The sequence below is a fragment of the Azolla caroliniana genome, unplaced genomic scaffold, assembly GCF_043228905.1.
Source record: "Azolla caroliniana isolate FFs.n. ecotype wild unplaced genomic scaffold, voAzoCaro1.0.p SCAF_21, whole genome shotgun sequence".
NCBI lineage: Eukaryota > Viridiplantae > Streptophyta > Polypodiopsida > Salviniales > Salviniaceae > Azolla > Azolla caroliniana.
In genome coordinates, this window is record NW_028230456.1 from 1351417 (window position 1) to 1371228 (window position 19812).

General features: G+C 36.4%; 2 protein-coding genes across 5 annotated transcripts; one reads left to right on the forward strand and one right to left on the reverse strand.

Moving 5' to 3' along the window:
• Positions 1 to 637: 637 nt before the first annotated feature.
• Positions 638 to 8727, forward strand: LOC147850222 (nuclear transport factor 2-like). 2 transcript variants are annotated; one of them, XM_087336485.1, is made up of 10 exons: positions 638 to 823; positions 3908 to 4005; positions 4094 to 4237; positions 4565 to 4865; positions 5103 to 5404; positions 5995 to 6205; positions 6325 to 6446; positions 6983 to 7045; positions 7338 to 7410; positions 8144 to 8727. In XM_087336485.1, exons 2-10 carry the CDS (start codon positions 3952 to 3954, stop codon positions 8431 to 8433), a joined length of 1560 nt encoding a protein of 519 aa, XP_087192611.1. In that variant the 5' UTR covers positions 638 to 823; positions 3908 to 3951; the 3' UTR covers positions 8434 to 8727. The 2 variants fall into 2 exon arrangements, with proteins under 2 accessions (XP_087192611.1, XP_087192610.1); XM_087336484.1 differs by lacking the exon at positions 638 to 823 and adding an exon at positions 980 to 1003.
• Positions 8728 to 13459: 4732 nt separating this feature from the next.
• LOC147850223 (riboflavin biosynthesis protein PYRR, chloroplastic-like) lies at positions 13460 to 19284 on the reverse strand. Of its 3 annotated transcripts, none has more exons than XM_087336470.1 (9): positions 18860 to 19284; positions 17771 to 17908; positions 17550 to 17629; positions 17236 to 17378; positions 15662 to 15975; positions 15458 to 15577; positions 15131 to 15379; positions 14607 to 14732; positions 13460 to 14017 (listed from the first exon to the last, which is right to left on the reverse strand). In XM_087336470.1, the coding sequence occupies exons 1-9, from the start codon at positions 19238 to 19240 to the stop codon at positions 13739 to 13741; spliced, it is 1830 nt and encodes a 609-aa protein (XP_087192596.1). In that variant the 5' UTR covers positions 19241 to 19284; the 3' UTR covers positions 13460 to 13738. The 3 variants fall into 3 exon arrangements, with proteins under 3 accessions (XP_087192596.1, XP_087192597.1, XP_087192595.1); XM_087336471.1 differs by having other exon boundaries at positions 15298 to 15369; positions 17236 to 17361; positions 17530 to 17629; XM_087336469.1 differs by having other exon boundaries at positions 17236 to 17361; positions 17530 to 17629.
• Positions 19285 to 19812: the final 528 nt, after the last annotated feature.

Genomic DNA, 19812 nt, shown 5'->3' on the forward strand with positions numbered 1-19812 from the left:
GGGACATTCGTAGAAGTCCAAGAAAGAAAGATATATTAACGTCTTCTAAGACCAAAATTGGCCCATGAGAGAGAGCAAAAGTCTCGAGTCGAAGCTTAGTTGGTGAAGTTGTACAACAGAGAGCAGAAACAGGCCATGCCGAGCGAGCGTTCAACCTGAGAGTCTATAGCGGCATTTATATAGTAAAGGTTTTTTTGGATGTAAGTGACAAAATATGGAGGAGGACATTTTGTAGGGCTTGGAGCCCACCCCACCCCGATGAGTGTGTTTGTGTTGGGTAAATTTTTTTAGAAGGAATTTGGAAGAAGGTCAAATAAGTAAATTTCCTAAAATATGAGTCTATTATTTAAAGTAAATAAGTAAACAGAGAGATAAATAGATAAAAAAGTAAACAAAGCAAGCAAACAAACAAAGTAAAATAAATAAATAAATAGATAAAAAAACATACATAAATAAATAGCTAAATAAAAATGTAAGTAAATGTGTTTATGAATGCATAATAAATAAACAAACAAATAAATAAATAAATAAGTAAATAAATAAATAAATAAGTAAATAAAACTTAATTTCTTTTTCTCTTTCTTCTGCTCTTCCGTCTTTTCTCCTCCCCCTCCTCCTGCCTGCAGAGAAAGAGAAGAGAGAAGAGAGAAAGAGAAGAGAGAGAGAGAGAGAATCCTGAAAGAAAGAAGAAGAGAGCTCTCCATCGGCATCGACATTTCTTGCTTCTTTCGCTTCTCTTTTTTCTCTTCATCACAGAAGGAGAAGAAGGCTCACCTGCTGTTCTTGTCTTCTTCGCCGTCTCTTCACGATTCGGTTTCATCAGGTAGGACTCATCGTTTTAGTATCTTACTTCTGCTTCTTTGTTTTATATTTTCTCTTTCTTTTTCTTAGATTTTTCTTTCCTTTTATTTTTTGGTATAGGGGTTCTCACCTCCTTCTCCTCCCAAAGAATTCCGAACTTCTCTTTTTTTTGAGGGTTTCAGTCAGATCTTTTGAAAATTCAGTTCGTTGTCTTTCCTTTTTCTGTTTTATTTGGTTTTAATAGCAAACGCAATGTCTGTATGCACTTTAAGATGCCAGTCGGAGTAAAGAAAAAACAAACTAAATGAGATATATGTCCCTATCCGTAGCTAGGGCTACCATTCTCAAAGATTTGAATTGAAATAAGCCAATCCGCATTTTGGTCGGGTGACCTTTAGGACTATTTTTTGGAGTATGGATGGCTATGATATGGACACTGACATTGTCCATGGTTATATTAAGAGCTAGTAGCTACTCTTTTGCACGACCCCCACTATATGTGGATGGATCTGTAAATCAAGGCTAGAGATAGGCGAATCATGCCTCTTTATTCCCACTTGCTGTGTGGATCGCTATGCCTTGGAATGTAACATTCTTATTGTTTAGAGGGTTAGTTATTGGGCTAGATACCCTTGTGCGTCTTTGGATTATGTATTCTATATGTAGAGGATCCCTAAACTAGGGTCAGAGATAGACCAAACGGGTGTTCCTGTGGTTAATCGGGAGTCTGGATGTGGAACTTGTTCGTGCACTATTTCACAGGGTTTGCAGGCATATACAGGCTCCATACCCTTTTTGCACCCATGGATTGAGCTTCTTCTTTATGTAAATGGATCCTTAAATCAAGGTTAGAGATAGACTTAAGTGTTCGTTATATATCTGTTTGGTGTCCAGATAGCTATGTTTTGGATACAAAACTTGTTTGTAGACAATTCCTTGGGTTTAGATTTATATACGGTGTTGGTTACCCCCCCTTGTGAATCCACACATCCAACTTCTTCAATATGTGAATTTATTTATAAATAAAGGCCCAGGATAGATTAGTGTAGTTTAGGGGGAACCAGTAGTTTAGGGACCCTTCTTCACCTAAAGATCCAACTTCTTCTATACATGAATGAATACTTTTTTTCTAGGCCAATCAGGTATTTTTATGGCCAGTTGTAGTCTGAATAGGTATATAGTATGGACATAGGACCTGCTGTTCACAGTTTCTAGGATTTAGAGTTATATACAAGGCTGTGTTTTTCCTTACAACCTTATATACCTATGGATCTACGAATGTAGGCTTGAGATAGACCAATCTTGTGTTCCTGTGGTCGGTTGGAGTCTGGATAGATAATGTATGGTCATAGGACCTGCCCATGCACAAGGATGTGGTATCACTTATGCACAGATGGATCTACAAATGTAGGTTTGGGATAGGGAAATCAGGTGTTCATATGTCCAGTTTGGGGTCTGGATAGGTATAGTATGGTCATAGGGCCTATCTGTATACAGTTCCTATGTTTAGAGTTAAATGCAAGACTTGGGTGTCCCATGTGCAATAATCGAACTATGAAGGCAGGCTCAGCATAGATAAACCACATCTGAACAACCTTATGGCCATTAGTAGCATCCATATGCCATATGGTATGGTCATAGATCTTGTCCATGTAGAGCTCCTAGAGTTTAAAGTTGTATCAAGGGCCAGGTATTATTGTGCAGTGCCTCATGCCTCATGAATGGATACAGAAGATAGATCAATCATCACTCGTTCTTTTTTTATGTTGAGATGCACACTTGGGCAAGTTCTGTTTAAAGCTAAGTTGCTGTGAAACACACTCAAGGCAGGCTGAAATGCGAAACTTTTGAACTGGATTGGAATATTTCAGACGCATTTTAAACTTCACTCCTAAAATGGATATGACAGCAAATTACCAATATTTTATTTTAGTTACAAACTTTTTATGTAGTCTATCCTTAACTTTTTAACTCTCCAACTTTTCCAAATAAAAACATATAATATGCTGTTTCCTTTCCAGAAATTTCAAAATAATCTTTATCTATCTATATATAATGAGCATTTGTTTCTATTTTTTATTTTTCTTCGGAAACATCTTATATATTGTGTAAACTTGAACATCTGATATACACTTGCTGCTTCACTTCAGCTCTTTCTAGTATTGTAATGAGGTGTTTCAGATCTTAATTATTTACTCCTGAGGCTAATCTCAACATACATTGTCTGGGCATTATTGGCACGTTTAAGAGTTATAATAGAATGCTAATTACCATGTTCTGAGGTTATTCTGAACAGACATTGTCCAGGCATAATTGGCAGGGTGAAGATTTATAACAAAGTGCTACTTACACTTCTACATGACATTTTCTCTCCATCAGTGTATGAATGAATGCACAGATCAATGAAAAAATAGGTCGATATGCATTCATGGACATCTGGAGTCGGTCGTCTGGATGCTGACATTGTCCATGTGAGAGACACTAACATTTAGAAAAGGGCAATCTACCCTTGTGCACAGCTTCTTCTTCCCAACTCACGACATGAATGGATCCGTTTAGATAGGCTAAACAATATTCATGCTGTCTGCAGTATAGATAGTTATGGTGTGAACACAGATGTGCTGATATTTTTCATGCACAATTGCTAGGATGATGGCTTTGCCCTGGAATCTAGAAATTGGACATGCATCATTCCGAAAATAATCACTACGATCTGGACATGGCCATGGTCTATGTGCAATTCCTAGAGTACAGTCTTATATTATAGCTAACTAGTTTAGTGCATCATTCCGAAAATAATCACTACGATCTGGACATGGCCATGGTCTATGTGCAATTCCTAGAGTACAGTCTTATATTATAGCTAACTAGTTTAGTGCACCCTTTCAGTACATGATTGGATTCACGTTCATGCGTTGGCTGTAGAATCAATACATCTTCATGTACTACTCTTCCCTAGGGTTAGATTTTAACAGGGGAAGAGTGTTGGACTCCCGTATGGTGATTGGTCTTGGTTAAAAGGATTGATGAATTTGAACTTTGGTACCAATTTATCTGCTTTATCTAATACCAAATTTTGACTAATTTATTTCAATCATGTGATTAGGACATCTTCTTCTTGAATACTCCTTCCACGTCTTCTTCAAAGCGATGACAACTGAATCAGTTAGTGCTGCCCCGGCCATGCGAGCTACGGCTAATATTGTAAGTAACTGAAAGTACACCATTCAAAACAATAATGCCATTCTATTCCTAAGTGTTTTTATCTGATCCTTTTCCTTCCACTCTCTAGGTTGGGAATACCTTTGTGAACAAGTATTATAATGTCCTTCACCTGTCTCCTGAGATGGTTCATCGATTCTATACCAATCGCAGCATTCTGTCGAGAGCAGAAACTGGGCCAAGTGGCAGGATTGACATCACTGTTACCCAGGAGGTAATTAATTTTGAAACATATATTCATATATTCAAGAATCCATGACCTGGATCTATGTAGGTGTTTAGTTTTGTTTCTGGCATGTCTGATTTTTCTGTGACATATTTTTATAAGGGAAGATGGCACAACTCAAATATATATGCAGATTTCCATTTTGTTTCTGCATGGATGACATCTCTGTGACATTGTTATGAGCATATACATCGTAATTGATATATCATTTTGACATGGATGAGGTCTTCAAGATATAAGATTAGACATAATGAAGAATGTGTGTTATCATAACTCTAGGCCTGCAATGTTGTAATCCTTTGTCTTTACTCACAGGGAATCAACCAGAAGATAATGTCTTTGGATTATAGAGACTTTAGAGCTGAGATAAAGACGGTGGACTCTTTAGAGTCCTTGAATGGTAGTGTGTTAGTAATGGTAACTGGTGCACTATCGACACGAGGACATGCGAAGAGGAATTTTGTCCAGACCTTCTTCTTAGCTCCACAAGAGGTGGGTTACTTTGTCTTGAATGACATGTTCAGATACTTGGATGGTGAGCCAGAGCCTCTCCAACCACCTGTGGCTGTGGCCACAAATGGAACCATAGGACAACAGCTTCCACAACCATTACAAGGTAGCATTTCTTGGTAATAAGCACCAAAAATACTGGATGGACTTTTTGTATGTTTACTGGAATACTCCTTGGTTTAAAAAAACTACCAGTTAGTATAATCCTATAATTTAGAGACTTTTTGGGTGTATTCCTGTAAATACCTGAGTGGCTAGTGGATGAGTGGCTAGCTAGTCACCAGGAAAATATTCTGAAAAGATATTCATGACTAACTAGCATATGCCTGAATATTGTTATTAGGGGACATAGATTTGCAAGTGCCTCCTCAACAACAAGCAAGGGAATATTCTGACCCTGCTGCTGGAGAGACCATACCAGCAACGATATCTGAAGGGCATATTTTGGAAGAGCGAGAGGGCCCGAAGAATCTTGAAGAGGAAGAAGAGCATACCGGGATCAATGAAGGGGTCAAGGAAGAAGCAGGTGTTGTTGCAGTATCTCATGAAGAGGTTGATATATCTGTACCTCGAGATGAGGAGGTTTTGCATTCTGTTGAAGAACAAAATCAAGAAGATGCACCAAAAAAATCATATGCCTCCATAGTATGTATTGTCTCATTCTAGAGCCTTTTTGTTTTATTGTTCCTTGTTTCAGTTTTTGGTTCACTCCAACAATGGGGCTTGTTTCGGTTTTTGGTTCACACAAACAAAGGTGCTATCAGTGAATATATGTAAGAATGACTAGAATATATTAGTTTGCTTTCTCCTGGTTCAAGTCCTAAAACTTTTTTATATGAGTGATTAACATTCCAGGATGGTATGGTATTTTTACCTGAGTCTCATCCATTCTCAATGCTGGAATATAGCTGCTTTTTAGTACTAGGGAAAAACTGCAAATTGTCTCAATAACCCTAAGTTTTAAAAGTTTGCAAGAATATCGGAGTGTAACAAATGCTACTTTTACAGGGGTATTCTGGTACTTTTTGTAAACTTAGAGTATTCTGGTAATTTCTTAAAAACATGGTATTTTTGTTAATGTTTTGAAAATCTGAAGGAATTATGTGTAAATGTCCATGTTAGTTATATTTGGTGCTTCTCTCTCTAAATACTACGATATATTGCTTCCACTTTTTCTGAAGGTCATATTGTGTTGTAGTTCTCATACAAATTTGGTTATATTATGTTTATATCAGCTTCGAGTTCGTAGTGGTGCATCAGGATCATCAACGTCTGGAGTAAAGGCTAAACATATTCAAGCTCAGCAGAAATCATTGTCACCATCATCATCATCATCACTGGCGATACAACCCACTCCTGCCATTGCACCGAGTGTAACGTCAGAGTATGCAACAAGTATAACTTCAACTGAAGGAGTACAAGGAGATGCTATTTCTGAAAATGAAGGTTATATTTCCCTTTCTTTTCGTCATGAAAATCTTTGTTTAATGTTGTGGAAGTTGCTAATGTTTGTTGTTGCTAAAGGTTATAAAACAAAATCTCGGGTGCGTAATTTTCTTTTGTAGGTGATGGAAACTCAATCTATGTAAAAAATCTCCCTTTGAATATCACTGTATCAGAGCTTGATATTGAATTCAATAAGTTTGGAACCATTAAATCTGGCGGTATCAACCTCCGCAACCAGAGGGTAAGAAAACTCCTCTTTTCTTGATTTGCTCTTGAAGCCATTATTTTCATACCAGGCAGATAGTATTGTAGAAATTTCCTTTCTCCTATATCCTCATTCATGTTTTGGTTTGTACTTTTTCCTATTTTTCCATTTTTTAGGAATCGCCTTTCCCTTGCCCTCTTTAGGAATTGGCTTCTCTTCTAGTTCAAATTTATGACTGATTGCTTTTTGCTCCATTTTTTAGAAATTGTGATTTTTCCTCTTACCCACATTCATATCTGGATTGGCTTTCAAGTCATTTGCAGTTTTGTTTAGAAATTTGTTTCCATATTCATTTCGGCTAGATTTTCCATAATGTGCTCCTTTTTAAGGAATTGCTTAATTCTCCCCATGAACCCCATCCACGTTCATTTCTAGTTGGCTTTTCTGTAGGTTTCCCCATTAAAATAGCTATTGCCTTTTCGTCTGATGCTCGACATTTGTTTGTGCCTCCATTTTCTGTTGGCAGAATTAAATTTCATCTTATTTTGCCATATTTGGTGGTTACTATGTAGATTGGTGTATGTTTCGCCTTCATCGAGTATGAGGAAGCCAATGCAGCCCAAACTGCAATTGAGGTATGGTCTACATTTTTCAAAACCAGCCATTATACCATATGTTCTATTGATTTATTTTTATGCGAGCACATACTTTAAAGCCTCATTGTTTGACAATTCCAATGTGTTATCATGCATGCTCGAATTAAAAAATCACCATATTTTTTTTTGAAATTGAAGAGTACAATGCTGCCCGCTCTAAATGTTGAGGTGTTTTTAGAATTTAAAAAGAAAACTTTTTGAAATATTAATATGTATTCTAATGAATTCTTTCAATAAATATATATGAAACTTTTCTACCTAATTGTTTCAGGCATCACCAATAGTTATTAATGGACGGCAAGTTTACATTGAAGAGAAAAAGCCCATGCCCATGGCTCCCCGAGGTGAGTAATTCTATACTAGTATTTATAATTGTGGAAAAAACTCAAATCTATATAACAATGAAGATTTGTGTATTTTGAGGATACCCTCAGTTTTTTAAAATTACACAATATTTGGCCTAAGAAGCACTTATGAAGCTAATTTAAATTAGCTATGTAATTAATATAATTATGGTACACCTAATTTGAATTTATCTAGTTCAACTATCAGTATTTGTCGGTTATTTAGTTCCCTAATTAACTGGATCCCTAATAAGGGGAAAAGTTCCTCATACAAGAATCTGCAATTATAATAGAATGAAATTATGGGAACAAGCATAATTAATTTGGAGGGGTATTTTGGCAATTAAATATTTTTAAAGAGATTTTGTTTGTTTCCTGTAAACCTGAGGGATGTCCTGATAAGAATATGCAAAACTTAGGAGTATGTTCTTGTTTCAAAAAAACGACTTGTATGCTGTGGATATCTTAAGAGAGAAGATTATTAAAATGCATGATCGACTTGAAAGAGTGTTAATCATGCACTATACATTGACTTATTGCTATTGTTATGGAGACTGTAATGACGATAATAACATGGTGATGTGATAATAATTTCCTTGGAGACCTTGGGAATGATAATAAGAGTATCAATTGCATTTATCAATGATAATAAGTTAACATGCAATGCACTATTGAGTTATCATAGTATCTTTGGGAAACCTAAGATTGTTTTCATGTCCATATATTTTGGCAGCTGGACGTGGTCGGTTCACACAAGGTAGGGGATATCAACAAAATGATGGTTCACGGGGTGGCAGAGGCTACTATGGAGGCAGAGGATTTCCAAGACAGGGTTTGGATGCAGAAGGTGGGCGTGGACAATCCTATGCCCATTATACTCCAAATTTCAACAGCGTGAATGGATATCGACGAACTGATAATAATAATAACAGCTCTGGCTGGAATGGGCCTAGGCCAATGAGACGAGGGGCTGGGAATCAAGGTGGCACACATGGTCGAGGTTCGGCACCACTGGAAAAGTGATAGTAGGTGTGAGACAAAGTAAATCATCCATCCCTGGCGATCCATTGTAAAACTCTTTTTTCTTTTTTCGTCACCTTGTGTGGCGATTTAGCCACCCAACCAAAATCATAGGTTTTTCTTTTTAACTTCCTATTCATTTCTGGATCTATTGGTTATAGCTGCACAATCTAGTCAAATTTTGCAGTACAAATTTTGTATGGTTGATTTTGCGAACAAATTTTGCATTGTATTACTAATGAGCATTTTGCTCTTTCAGAGAATGAGGTAATCAGCACTTTCTTGGTCTTTTGGTTATATAGGTAAACATTTCAATTTTAATGACTATCTTTTATATTAGATGATGAGAATTCTGGAATATCTTTTATTCCAGCTATCTACCCCCATCCTTGAAATTCAGTTGTGAGGATGTCTTGGAAGCAATTTGCTTAGTTCTGAAATTCAGTACTATTGGGTATTTTCAAATTCAGCACACTAGTGAGAAAATAGAGACTCTGTTGTAATGGAAATTTTCCAATTATTGTCAATAGAACTAGGAATTATGTCATTGCATGTGTGCCAATTTGAGTCATATGAACAGGGATTCACACTTTTACTGTATGAGTATTGTAATTTATGACAATGATGTCATAGCTAGGGTGGTTTAAATTCAAATGCATGTTAGAAATAAATTGTTAGTATCCTGCCATGGCAGATGCACGTGGCTTTCTTATACACAACCATTCCCCCGTATTTATTTGTAGGATTGTTACAATGGGATGTATTATGTGCAGGGGAGCATAAGAACCTAGTAAAAGATAGGTGGTCCTTTTGTTTATATGGATATCAATCAGTATGTTATATAACACGATATCAATTCCAACCAAGGTTATGCAAGAGTTACAGTGTAGATATATTGTGGTCAAGAATGTAAATGAAGTACTAAATGCATTGAATGCATATTGGAAACGGAGGTTATTATGGTAATGTTTGGCTCTTCTCCTTCAGGATGGATGGCTTGGGCTCTTCATTAGGAATTTTAATGCATGTTTTTTTGTATTTAAACTCTGAAAAACCATCCTAATTACCTTGCTAGTAATTGATGAAGTTTGTGTCCAGTGTTGTATTTTGTGTACTTTGTGTACTTTGTCATTTTGTATAGATACCTTTCAATTATTTAGAGTAATTCAACCAAATGCTATCGAAACTTTGCAATGAATATTGGTTTACAATTGCTACCAATGTCATACAAAAAAAAAACTGTTATGGTCTTGAATACTTCTTGCAACTAGGGAAACATGTCATTTCATCACTAAGGCTTGAAGAACTTTAAAACATTTGGAAGACGAGATCTATAATGAAAGCCAAAGAAAAAGATTTCCCTGGACGTTTTGGAACCAACAATGGTTCCAGCAATCCATATGGGCAATGCCGGGGCATCTTAAACCGTCAACAGAGTGCAAACATAGTCTTTAATAAAATTGCATAGCTAGGGCTACTAGTATTGAGTGGTACTTAGCTCTAAAGTTTTGTTGCCTCCAATGTGTTATGGAAGTGCTAAACATTCAAACATGGGAATACCTGTCATACATCATAAACATATAGAAATTGTTTGGAAATAGAAGCCGTCTTGCCAATCGAATTGAGCATAATTTTGTATGGAGTGTTTGGATCATGATCAATTATACGCACATGTTGGAACTATTTGATCTAAAATATCTTGAGCAAAAGCATATGTATCAATGTTTGTATTGATGGAATCAAGAATGCTTAAAGCTGCGGGTGATTCAAGACATAACTTTCCATCATCAGTCTGTCAAGATGTTATTTGATGATTAATGATAGGATCTCATGGATGAAATGGAAGATGTTAGCATCAAGATAAAACATTTTCTTTGCTTTATTGTGATGAGGTAGAAGAGAGGTTTGGTGATCATTCTAAACAATGATTTGTTGGAGAGAACCCACTAGGAATTAATGCCACTTGGTTGTGGTTGAATATATGTTTCTCTAATTTAGCATATTCTCAGAATTGGTGTAAAACTTGATGAAAATAGATATCATGTTGCCTTAGTTTAAAGTAAGACATCATCAAGATAAATCTATTATTAAGATGCCCAGGATTTGTGTACTCAAAATATCCATATTGAGTGCAAAAGAAATATTCCATTCATCTCACAGCACAAAGGTTCAACTTTGTGAAAACATGAACCCCAAGATGCTTTAAAAGAAAAGATATCAATATGAGGGTATATATGTTTAAACTTTGAACCTTGTTCAATCCCTCATAATCCATGATTGAACAAGAAAATTATCGTCCTTCTTAACAAAGAAGGGGTGCAACAATAGGGGGTCTAGGATAAATAAATCCATTCAATAAGTTTGAACCAATATAACCTCAAAGGATTGAAACCGAGTATATTATTAAACTTCATTGGGAGGCTTTTTTTGACTCCTTTACAGAGCTTTGTGGTCTTGGAGCAAGGATAATAAAATCACTAGTTGATAAACTCGTTTTTTTGTGCCTTCACGGCACAAGCTTTGGTTTTCTTGCTCTAATGCCACAAGGTTGTTAGGTACTTTAGATTGAACAAAACACACATGATCTTGTTTATTAACAAATATCGTGGCTATTTGTTGTCTTCGTAAGATCCTCAAACCAAAAGTGTCATATTACAATTCAAACTATTGAGGCCAAAACTGAAATTCCAAACAAGGTCCTTGGCGTCTGTTTCCAGCGGAGAAGAGGAATTATAGGAATCGGTTTATTGGTGACAGAAATAATGAAAGGGAAGTGTATAACAATGAGACCATATAGAGAAGCAAAAGTAAAAAGAAATCGATGACATGATGTTGATCATCTACCCTTCAAATAATTTCAAGATTGGAATCCGAAAGAAGTTTAGACAAAAAATGAAACTTGACTCTTTATATTTCAAAAGGAAAAACACATGAATAATTGAAAGTTTCAATCTCTCACCTCTAATTGAGGTGCATTGTGTAGGTTTTAGCATGGTAGTAAAAGGTATGTTCTCATGTTGCCACTTAAAGTTCCTGATGCTTTAACCTAAACCAAATAAAAATATGTGTTTCTCCCTTCATCAAAGTGCTATTAGAGAATTCTTAATGCTTCTAATTGCTATCTCATTGATAATTATTAATGTTTTCAAATGTTGTGTTACAGGGTTGAAACCCATTTCCTCAATATGTTTGCAAATGTGTAATTTCTTTTTATACCAAGCTGCCAAAGCATCTTGGCACCACATTCTCTCTCATTTCGAAGTATGAATATCATTTCTTAGGATGGAGACACACATCATGAAAACTTTTGTACTTAGGTCCCATGGGTCAATATTTGTCTCTCTATGGACATTAGATCTCTCTCTCTCTCTCTGATTGTTCAATTTCAGCTTAACTGGTTGGGAGTTTTCAAACTCGAACAAACCGATCCCTAAATGAATTAAGGCTTAACCAGTTGTGCCAAAGTGATGAAGCCTTAACTAATTTGGCAGAAACCGGTTCAACTTGAGCCTTGCCAAACTGATTCCTAAATTAATTAAGACTGTATATAGATAATGTTGGTTAGCACTGGACATGTCTCATTATCATATCTTTGCCTAAAGGAAAGAGCCTTTTTCCAGAATTAAGATAAAGATTTAAGATAAAGAAGTGTGGAAAATGTATGTAAGATAAAGAAGTGTGGAAAAAGTACGTGAGATAAAGGGGAGATCAATACATTGAATCTATCTAGATTCTATCAATATATACATATATACACAATACATTGTATGTATATTAAAGTAAGCTAAGAATCACGACAAAAATATCCAATCACCTTTTCCAAAAATTGAAAATTTGATACTCTAAAATGTTTTGATATTGACTCATCTCAGCTGGAATGTTTTTTCTATTTCTCTAAATTAATTAGATTTTGCTCATCTATATACACATGAAAACTGCCTCCTGGTAAAAAATAACAAAAATCTCCACTTGGGAATCACAAGTAATTTGGTTGGTTATAGAAAACATGTCATGAACCTTGAACTTAAAACATTGAATATTGACATATTATTCAAATCCTTCATTATCATCAATGATATATGCCTGATTTTGACATAATTCATTTAGAATTTTCACAACTACATGCACTTATTTTGACCAACCAAACGTTTCTTGGTTTTGAGATATCAACTATTCTTGGGTTTGGCATACCAATTATTTCTCATTTTAGGGAAAGAATCTCAATTTATATTCTCAGTTCCATTTTGGAAGTCTCAATTACTTTCCGTGGTCTTCCACTTATCCTTGTCATGATTGCTCCCAATGATTATCTTTTAACATTTCTGTCTTACAAACCCCTTTTATATTTTTTGATAGGTTTGTTCAAAGAGATGGAAACGTAGAGTCATGGAATCTTTAAGTATTAGATTCTCTTGGGTAAATTGCAACCTCTTTAATGATTTAGTGAAATTTCAATAACATTCTTACTTGTAAAACACTTTCACGTTGGTTGACAAGGTTGTCCAACGAGATGGAAAGAGAGGCAAAATACCTTGAGCTTCACATTCCCTCCAATTGCTTGTGGGGTACACTGTTACCTCTTTAATGACATTTGTTGTGGGGAATATATTTGTTACTAACAGGATGAGGCATCTCATGCACCATTTAGTTTAAGAAGGCAAAAAAGGAAACTTCTTAGCAAAACTAGGTTACAATGATTTTGTGGAGCAAGATTTCAATTACTATTCCGATGATGATGTTAAAATCTATTATATAGGTATGATTCCTCGACCATATCAATTAGCTAAGACCCTATACCACCTCAAGTTTTTTTCATGTTGTACTTCAGCATTCTAACAATGATTTAAGTCTGTAACTTATATAAACTACTCATTTACACAGGGATTCTGACATGGCTAGCTGGAACATCCAATCATGTCAACTACACACTAACACATTTCCAACAATCACATATAAACATTGGAACTTCAATCATGACCACAATATTGAAGGGAACATTTGAATGAAACTATTTCAAGTGATGAGTGCCACCATGGGAAAGCATAAATTCTTTTGTGAAAAAGCAAGAAGATAATGAATCACTTAAAACGCTCAAAAGGACATGACATATGCTTTTGGGTGGGTTCCAAAGGAAAACGTCAGCATACCCACCAAAAAGCACCAACAAAATTGCTTATTCTATCAGAACTCCTTCAAAAGGCTTCCGCACAAAGCTTCAGTACAAAATGGAAGAATGATTGTATCAGCCTCAGCCCATGTAGGAACCAGTGCTAATTACCATTTTTGTTCAACTCTTGATAATAATATATCATAAATTATTATAAGGCAATACCTTGTCACACTCCACACTATGTGTAGTGTTGGGTGAAAGCAATTCCTCTCTTAATTTCATCAGAAGACGGCCAAGATAGTTTAGGCCCTCGCCTTCTCGCCCCGCCCCCCAGAAGAGATCTGAGGGAGACATTTTGACTAGGGTTGATCCGGTTGTGGAGAGTAGCAAAGACTTCAAGCTTGGGTGGGAAGTGAACTTCGATCTGAGAGCTTTGTACATTAACTCTACGTTCACAAGATCCCAATCGGGCCGCACCTGAAAACAAAGAAGTGAGTATCTTGCTTTGGATATTTCTCCATATCAGAAATGTTTTGAACGTAGAATCTTCAGTCTAACTTTAGATATTTTGAATGCTTTGATATCTAGATTCTTTAGCACCTTATCTTTAGTTGTACTTTTTTGGGGTATGCACCTGGGTTCAAATCTTGCTGACTTTGCTAGGTGTTGTGGAATGTAGCATGACATTCTCGTCTCCACCAGATAACCTTACCAATGTTGGGATCAACCAACTAAGTTACATCCATTTAGTCTGTCTATTTAAGGCAGGAGAACAATAATAGAAGGCCTTCATAAGCCATAATCAAGTGGAATCCTAGATTCATGATGCATCATATAGAACACTACTTTATTTGGAGCTCTAGGTCTATCAATGTCTACATTAAAACAAATAGCAATTTAAAATAAGTTTCTCATTAATGTTTGCACGGTTGCCTATGAGCACCTCTTGAAAAGGAGTGTATTGATATGTGTACTGACTTGATATGTTTATTTTATTCCATATGTTTCAGGCTTTCCATGGATGTTACAATGTCTGGATTTCTTTCTTTCAGAATCAGGAATTTACCAAATCCGGTCTCTGCTTCTGAAGTGTTCTCCCAAATCTGGCTGCTTCCTCTGGTGCATCTACTAATTGAATATTCTCAATGCATTCTAATGCTAGAGGATCACAGACACCTTCAAACTTTTGTGCCTGCCATATAAAAGAAAAAATATCACTTGAATACTACATAGAAAGAACGAGCAAGTCACACAATCACATAGTACACAATCACATAGTACACAAGCACATGGCACATGGTGAAAATATCAAACAAGCTAGGGAATTTGTGAAATGGGATGCATCACCAAAGCGGAGATATCCACTTTAGATTGATCGTTATGTAAACACACACCAACACCACACTGAGAATATGATTTTTACTGTACAATTTGGGTAAGTCATTGTGCCACAATTCCCAAGAATTGAAAAACCTACAATAGTAAAATTTGCACGATCAAAGATCAAGTGGAAAGGGGAAATTTTAATTGCTATCAAAGAAGACACGAGTAGCATCAAAACAACTATGAAATACTGTAGGAAGAAATAACCTGATAATAATGTTCAACCGTTTTCCATTGCATAGGTTTGCCATTGGAAGCAATCATAATAATGGAGTGTGGTGAAAAGTTAGAGAAGACACCATATGCATCCCATGTTTTTTTGAAGGAAATAATGGTTGCCCTTTCTTTCACAACTCCAGACATTCTTGTACTACCATTATTAGTATGTTTGATGGTCGGAGGGCTGAGATCAGGAATTGGTTGCAAATACCCAGATATGAGCATGTCTGGACCAATCTAAGATACAAAGCAATTCCTTTATGAGAAGATGATGTTGCAAGGGCACTCTATGAGGTTCTTCAAAATGAATAACACCTGTTCAAATGAAACGTCTATGATGTCCAAAGCCTGAGTCATTTCCACCATTCCCAATTCTCCTATAGGAGAAGGGGCTGTCACACCTCCAATTATCTTTGGAGCAACAAAAGATATCACCTGAACCATAGAAAGTTCACACAATGTGATTTAAAGAAAAAGTTACATTACTTTTTAAATCAACAGAGGATGGCATACACTCACCTTATGAATAACTCCAGATGTGATTGCTGGGGCTGCAAGTGCACCTCCACATTCCCAAAGGACACTAAGAAAACCTAGCTCATAACAATAATCTGCCACAGCTTTTGGTGAAAGAAAATCTAATTCAACAATTTCTACTCCTTTCCTTCCAAGCCTCTTTTGGAAATCTTTCCTCGCACCCCGTTGTGTCATAACTATAGTATGTGTGTGAGATACATCCCAGAGGTTAGCATCCTCAGGAAGATCCATACCTCTTGACATAACAATCCGTATAGGTGAATGTCCATATTCTTGCCTTGTAGTCAATCTTGGATCTGCATAAAATTGCAAAAACTTTAAAATTGATTTATTATGTTATTGTCACTCATCAATACCAATAAGGATTACAAGTTCCAAATGTTTCTCAATTGTGACTAAATCATATCCAAAAACAACATAGATGACATTAACATGTTCGCATGCTCCTGTCCCTTCTCCGGCTATAAAAAAACAAGGTGACTTGGCAACATTAAACACGATCGGCCCATGATAAACAAAATAACATGATTGGACGTTAAATATAGAAAAACAAGAGAGATTGTGCCCCTTCAAACATGATCAAAGATGCCTTCTAGCCTTCCTATACTGGATTTCCTCATGGTAGGTGTCATCAGAGAATTCTCTTGATCAATAATGGTTACTGACAATTTTTATTTTAGTGAGCTAGATTAAAAGCATATTTTGCTTTTGTCACTCACATTGGCGAGTTTAACATGACTAGTGAAATCATTGTAAGGTTTCATGGTCCCATCCTAGGTAACACTGAAGTATAGCTCGACTCACATTGGCGAGTTCAACATGACTAGTGAAATCATTGTAAGGTTTCATAGTCCCATCCTAGGTAACACTGAAATATAGCTCGACTTCTGAATGCATCCTAAATTCCCAGACTTGAAAAAAAATACATACCATCAGCACGCCTGCATCCAAGGGCTCAAAGAATGACACAGGATGCAAATCCAAGAAAATGAACAGGGATTTTCTAGCATTAAGATTTTACTCAACATTTTTTCATATTTAACGTCTCCTTCGATATCATACAAATTTCTGGAACATGAACACATCAGGATTCAGAAATTTAAAGATTATAAGCAAGCATGATAGCTGTTATATACTACATAATGCGAGAATGAAACTTCAAAAACACTGCACATACATGTCACATGGGCCATAAATATTTTGGCAACGATCTTTAGAACAATTTAAACTCTCTTTCCTATTAAGCCCATAAAGTAGACATCAAGACAGTAAATTGTAATTTATATTTGGCATTTCCCTTTGAAAGAAAATCTTGTAGAATCGAGAGTTGGAAGACTGCAATTATTATATTGAGAGGAAAGAGCATATATTAACATCTCCAGAAGGCCAAAATTGCTTATGAGACTCAGACAAGAGATGACAACTGAACATCTTGTGCCTGAGATGTGAGCAATAAGAAAAAGTGAAACCCATTGCATGGAGATTGCATCAAGGTCATGTAATGCTTAAATCATATAGATTCTTGTTAGAATAAAGGAATTGTATATCCTACTTACTGTCACGTTTAACTGTGTTGCCTCCAACAATAATAGCATTGCTTCCTGCACGAATGCCCAAAACCCTTCGTCTTGACATCTTGCTACTGATCCACTCTGCATGTCCAGTGCTAGCAGCAATTTTGCCTACATACAAAAGAAATCTTAGAAATTATAACTTATCTGGTTAGATCTCATACAATATTGGACAAATGATATGAAACGCAAAATTTTCCATTTGATCAAGACTCTTCAAAAGCCCATGTTGCCACTATCTCTTAATAAACTCCTATCATTTAGATAGAGTTGCAATACCATCAAGTGTCATTGCATACTTCAATGTGGACATTGGAAGTCTGAATGCAGATGTGTACAAAAGCGGAGCATTCACTTCCTTGCACGCTTTCAAAGCTTCCTACAATTAAAAGGAAATTCATCACACAACTTTTTGAAATATTGTCACATATTATGCTAAAATTATATGAGGCTAAACTATATCACAAACAAATCTCTTGTCTTCTTCTTCTTCTCTTTCCTTCTTGGGTTTCAAGCGTACCATCAAACCTTCACCATCTTTCAAATCTTCTCCGAGAATATCCACCTTCATATTTGCATTCCTCAGTTCATATATTGCTTTGTCTCTAAAATGGTCAAGCGGATGACGAAGGCCAACCACCACTCTTGAGACCCCAGCCTGGCAATGGAAGGAAAGAATGTATTGAGCATTGCTATATATCATCCACGTCTTTGTAACAAAAACATTGCCTTTCTCATATCAAAAGCAAATCATAACTTTCAGACAGTGTTCAAATTTTCAAGCAACAATTATTGGATTAGCTTCTAAATTAGATTATAAACGTAAAAAATCATCTTGATGATAAAACAATTTATGTTCATCCATCAACAGATTACAAAAGTCTCTGAAGCTTCATCATTAACTAGATCTAAAAGTTTAGATTTCTTCACAGAATAATATCTTTAAGTTTGATTGGAGGATCCACAAGTTGAGCAAGAAAGACTGATTAGCTTTGTCAATAGCATATCATTTGCGTATCTCATCAATAAACAAAGCTAGTAGACATGCATGGTGCTTTTGCACAATACATTCCTGTGTTATTGTGATTCTTGATTCCTGACTAAAAGAGAACAATGTTTGCACAATGGACCAGCTTTCCTTATTAAAAATTTTGATGCATTACATTCTGGTTGAATTAATATTTTATTTGACCATTCTGAACGCTTATTATAATGCCTATGTTTTCATTGTCACTGACTTTTTGGCTCAATGAACTTTTGCCATAGCCATTACAGACCTATTTTATAAACGTAACTCAAATCTTCTAATCAAATTTATACGTGCATAGAAACCAATTGAATAAAAAGGAATAAGCTCCCAATCATCACTGTCTTAGAAATCCTTCCTCTATCCAAGAAATCCATGAACAAAATGAGCCCAGGGCCATACCAGACCATGGAAGTTGTAGAGAGTGAATTAATCCGTGAAAATCAACAGAACAATTGTCTCTCGATTGGCTAGGGAATTGGAGATACAGGCGTACAATGCATTTCCAAATACATATATTTACCAAGGAAAAAAAAGAACCTAATTTTCCATGGACCGCATGACATAAAGGAACAGGATAACCTGGATGAGGGCGGAAACAGCAGGATTGGCGGTATCACCATGGCAGTGACCGGGCTCAAGGTTGAGGTAAGCGGTGGCTCCACGAGCGAGCTCACGCGCCTTTTCGCACGCCTGCACCTCGGCGCACAAGCCCCCTTCCGCAGAGACGAACGCATCAGCGACTGCAACAAAAGGAGATGAGGAATACGGAGGAGACGGCGAAGAAAGGGAGGAAGAGGAGGAGGAGGAGGAGGAGACGATGATGCAGGCGGAGTTAGGGTGAGGTGCGGAGGTTCCTGCAGAGGATATGGCGAGGCGGGCGGAGGTGAGGAGGAATCCGGCGTCTGCAGAGAGCATGGCGTCGTGGACGTACGGAGGAGGAGGAGGAGGAGGGAGCAGCATTCTCTCTCTCTCTCTCTCTCTCTCTCTCCTAAACCCTAACCCTAAACCTTAAACCTTTTCTTTCTTTCTTTCTTTCTCTCTCTCTCTCTCTGTGAGCTTTCTTTCTTTCATTCTTTCTTTCTGAGAGCACGTTTTGGTGGCGTAACAAAGATGTTTTGATTCTTTCCGCCAGTGGAATCGGTAAACGGTTCAGTTTAAAAGGCTTAACCGGTTTGGACAATCCCAAACTTGTTCCTAAACCGGTTATGGCTTAACCGGTTTGATCAAACCGGTTAAAGGCTCTTGTTATCTCTCATCCTCCTCCTCAGTTGCCCCTAGTTCGATTCGGTTTGAGAGGGTCAAAACCGAAACGGTTTGGCACCGAACTATTTAAAAATTTTGAAACCTGACCGAACCATGAAACCGTTTACATTTTTCAAACCGTTAAAACTGTGGTTTCGTGGCTCAGTTTTGGTTTTCAACTTAGGTCCAATTTTAATTTATATTTTGAAATTTTAAAGATGTTCTTAAAATGTGAGAATAAGGTCTAAAAATGAAATTATTGTTTAAAAACAAATTTTTAAAAATAAAAA

What these genes read in the sequence shown, in the direction of transcription:
- LOC147850222 (XM_087336485.1), top strand. Translation starts at nt 3,952, where the DNA reads ATGACAACTGAATCAGTTAGTGCTGCCCCGGCCATGCGAGCTACGGCT. An exon ending in TGCTATTTCTGAAAATGAAG is followed by an intron (nt 6,206 to 6,324) that starts GTTATATTTCCC and finishes TTTCTTTTGTAG; the next exon opens with GTGATGGAAACTCAATCTAT. An exon ending in CAGCCCAAACTGCAATTGAG is followed by an intron (nt 7,046 to 7,337) that starts GTATGGTCTACA and finishes TAATTGTTTCAG; the next exon opens with GCATCACCAATAGTTATTAA.
- LOC147850223 (XM_087336469.1), bottom strand. Translation starts at nt 19,240, where the DNA reads ATGCTGCTCCCTCCTCCTCCTCCTCCTCCGTACGTCCACGACGCCATG. An exon ending in CTGTTTCCGCCCTCATCCAG is followed by an intron (nt 17,909 to 18,859) that starts GTTATCCTGTTC and finishes TTCCATTGCCAG; the next exon opens with GCTGGGGTCTCAAGAGTGGT. An exon ending in AGAAGCAGAGACCGGATTTG is followed by an intron (nt 14,018 to 14,606) that starts GTAAATTCCTGA and finishes CTTTGTTTTCAG; the next exon opens with GTGCGGCCCGATTGGGATCT.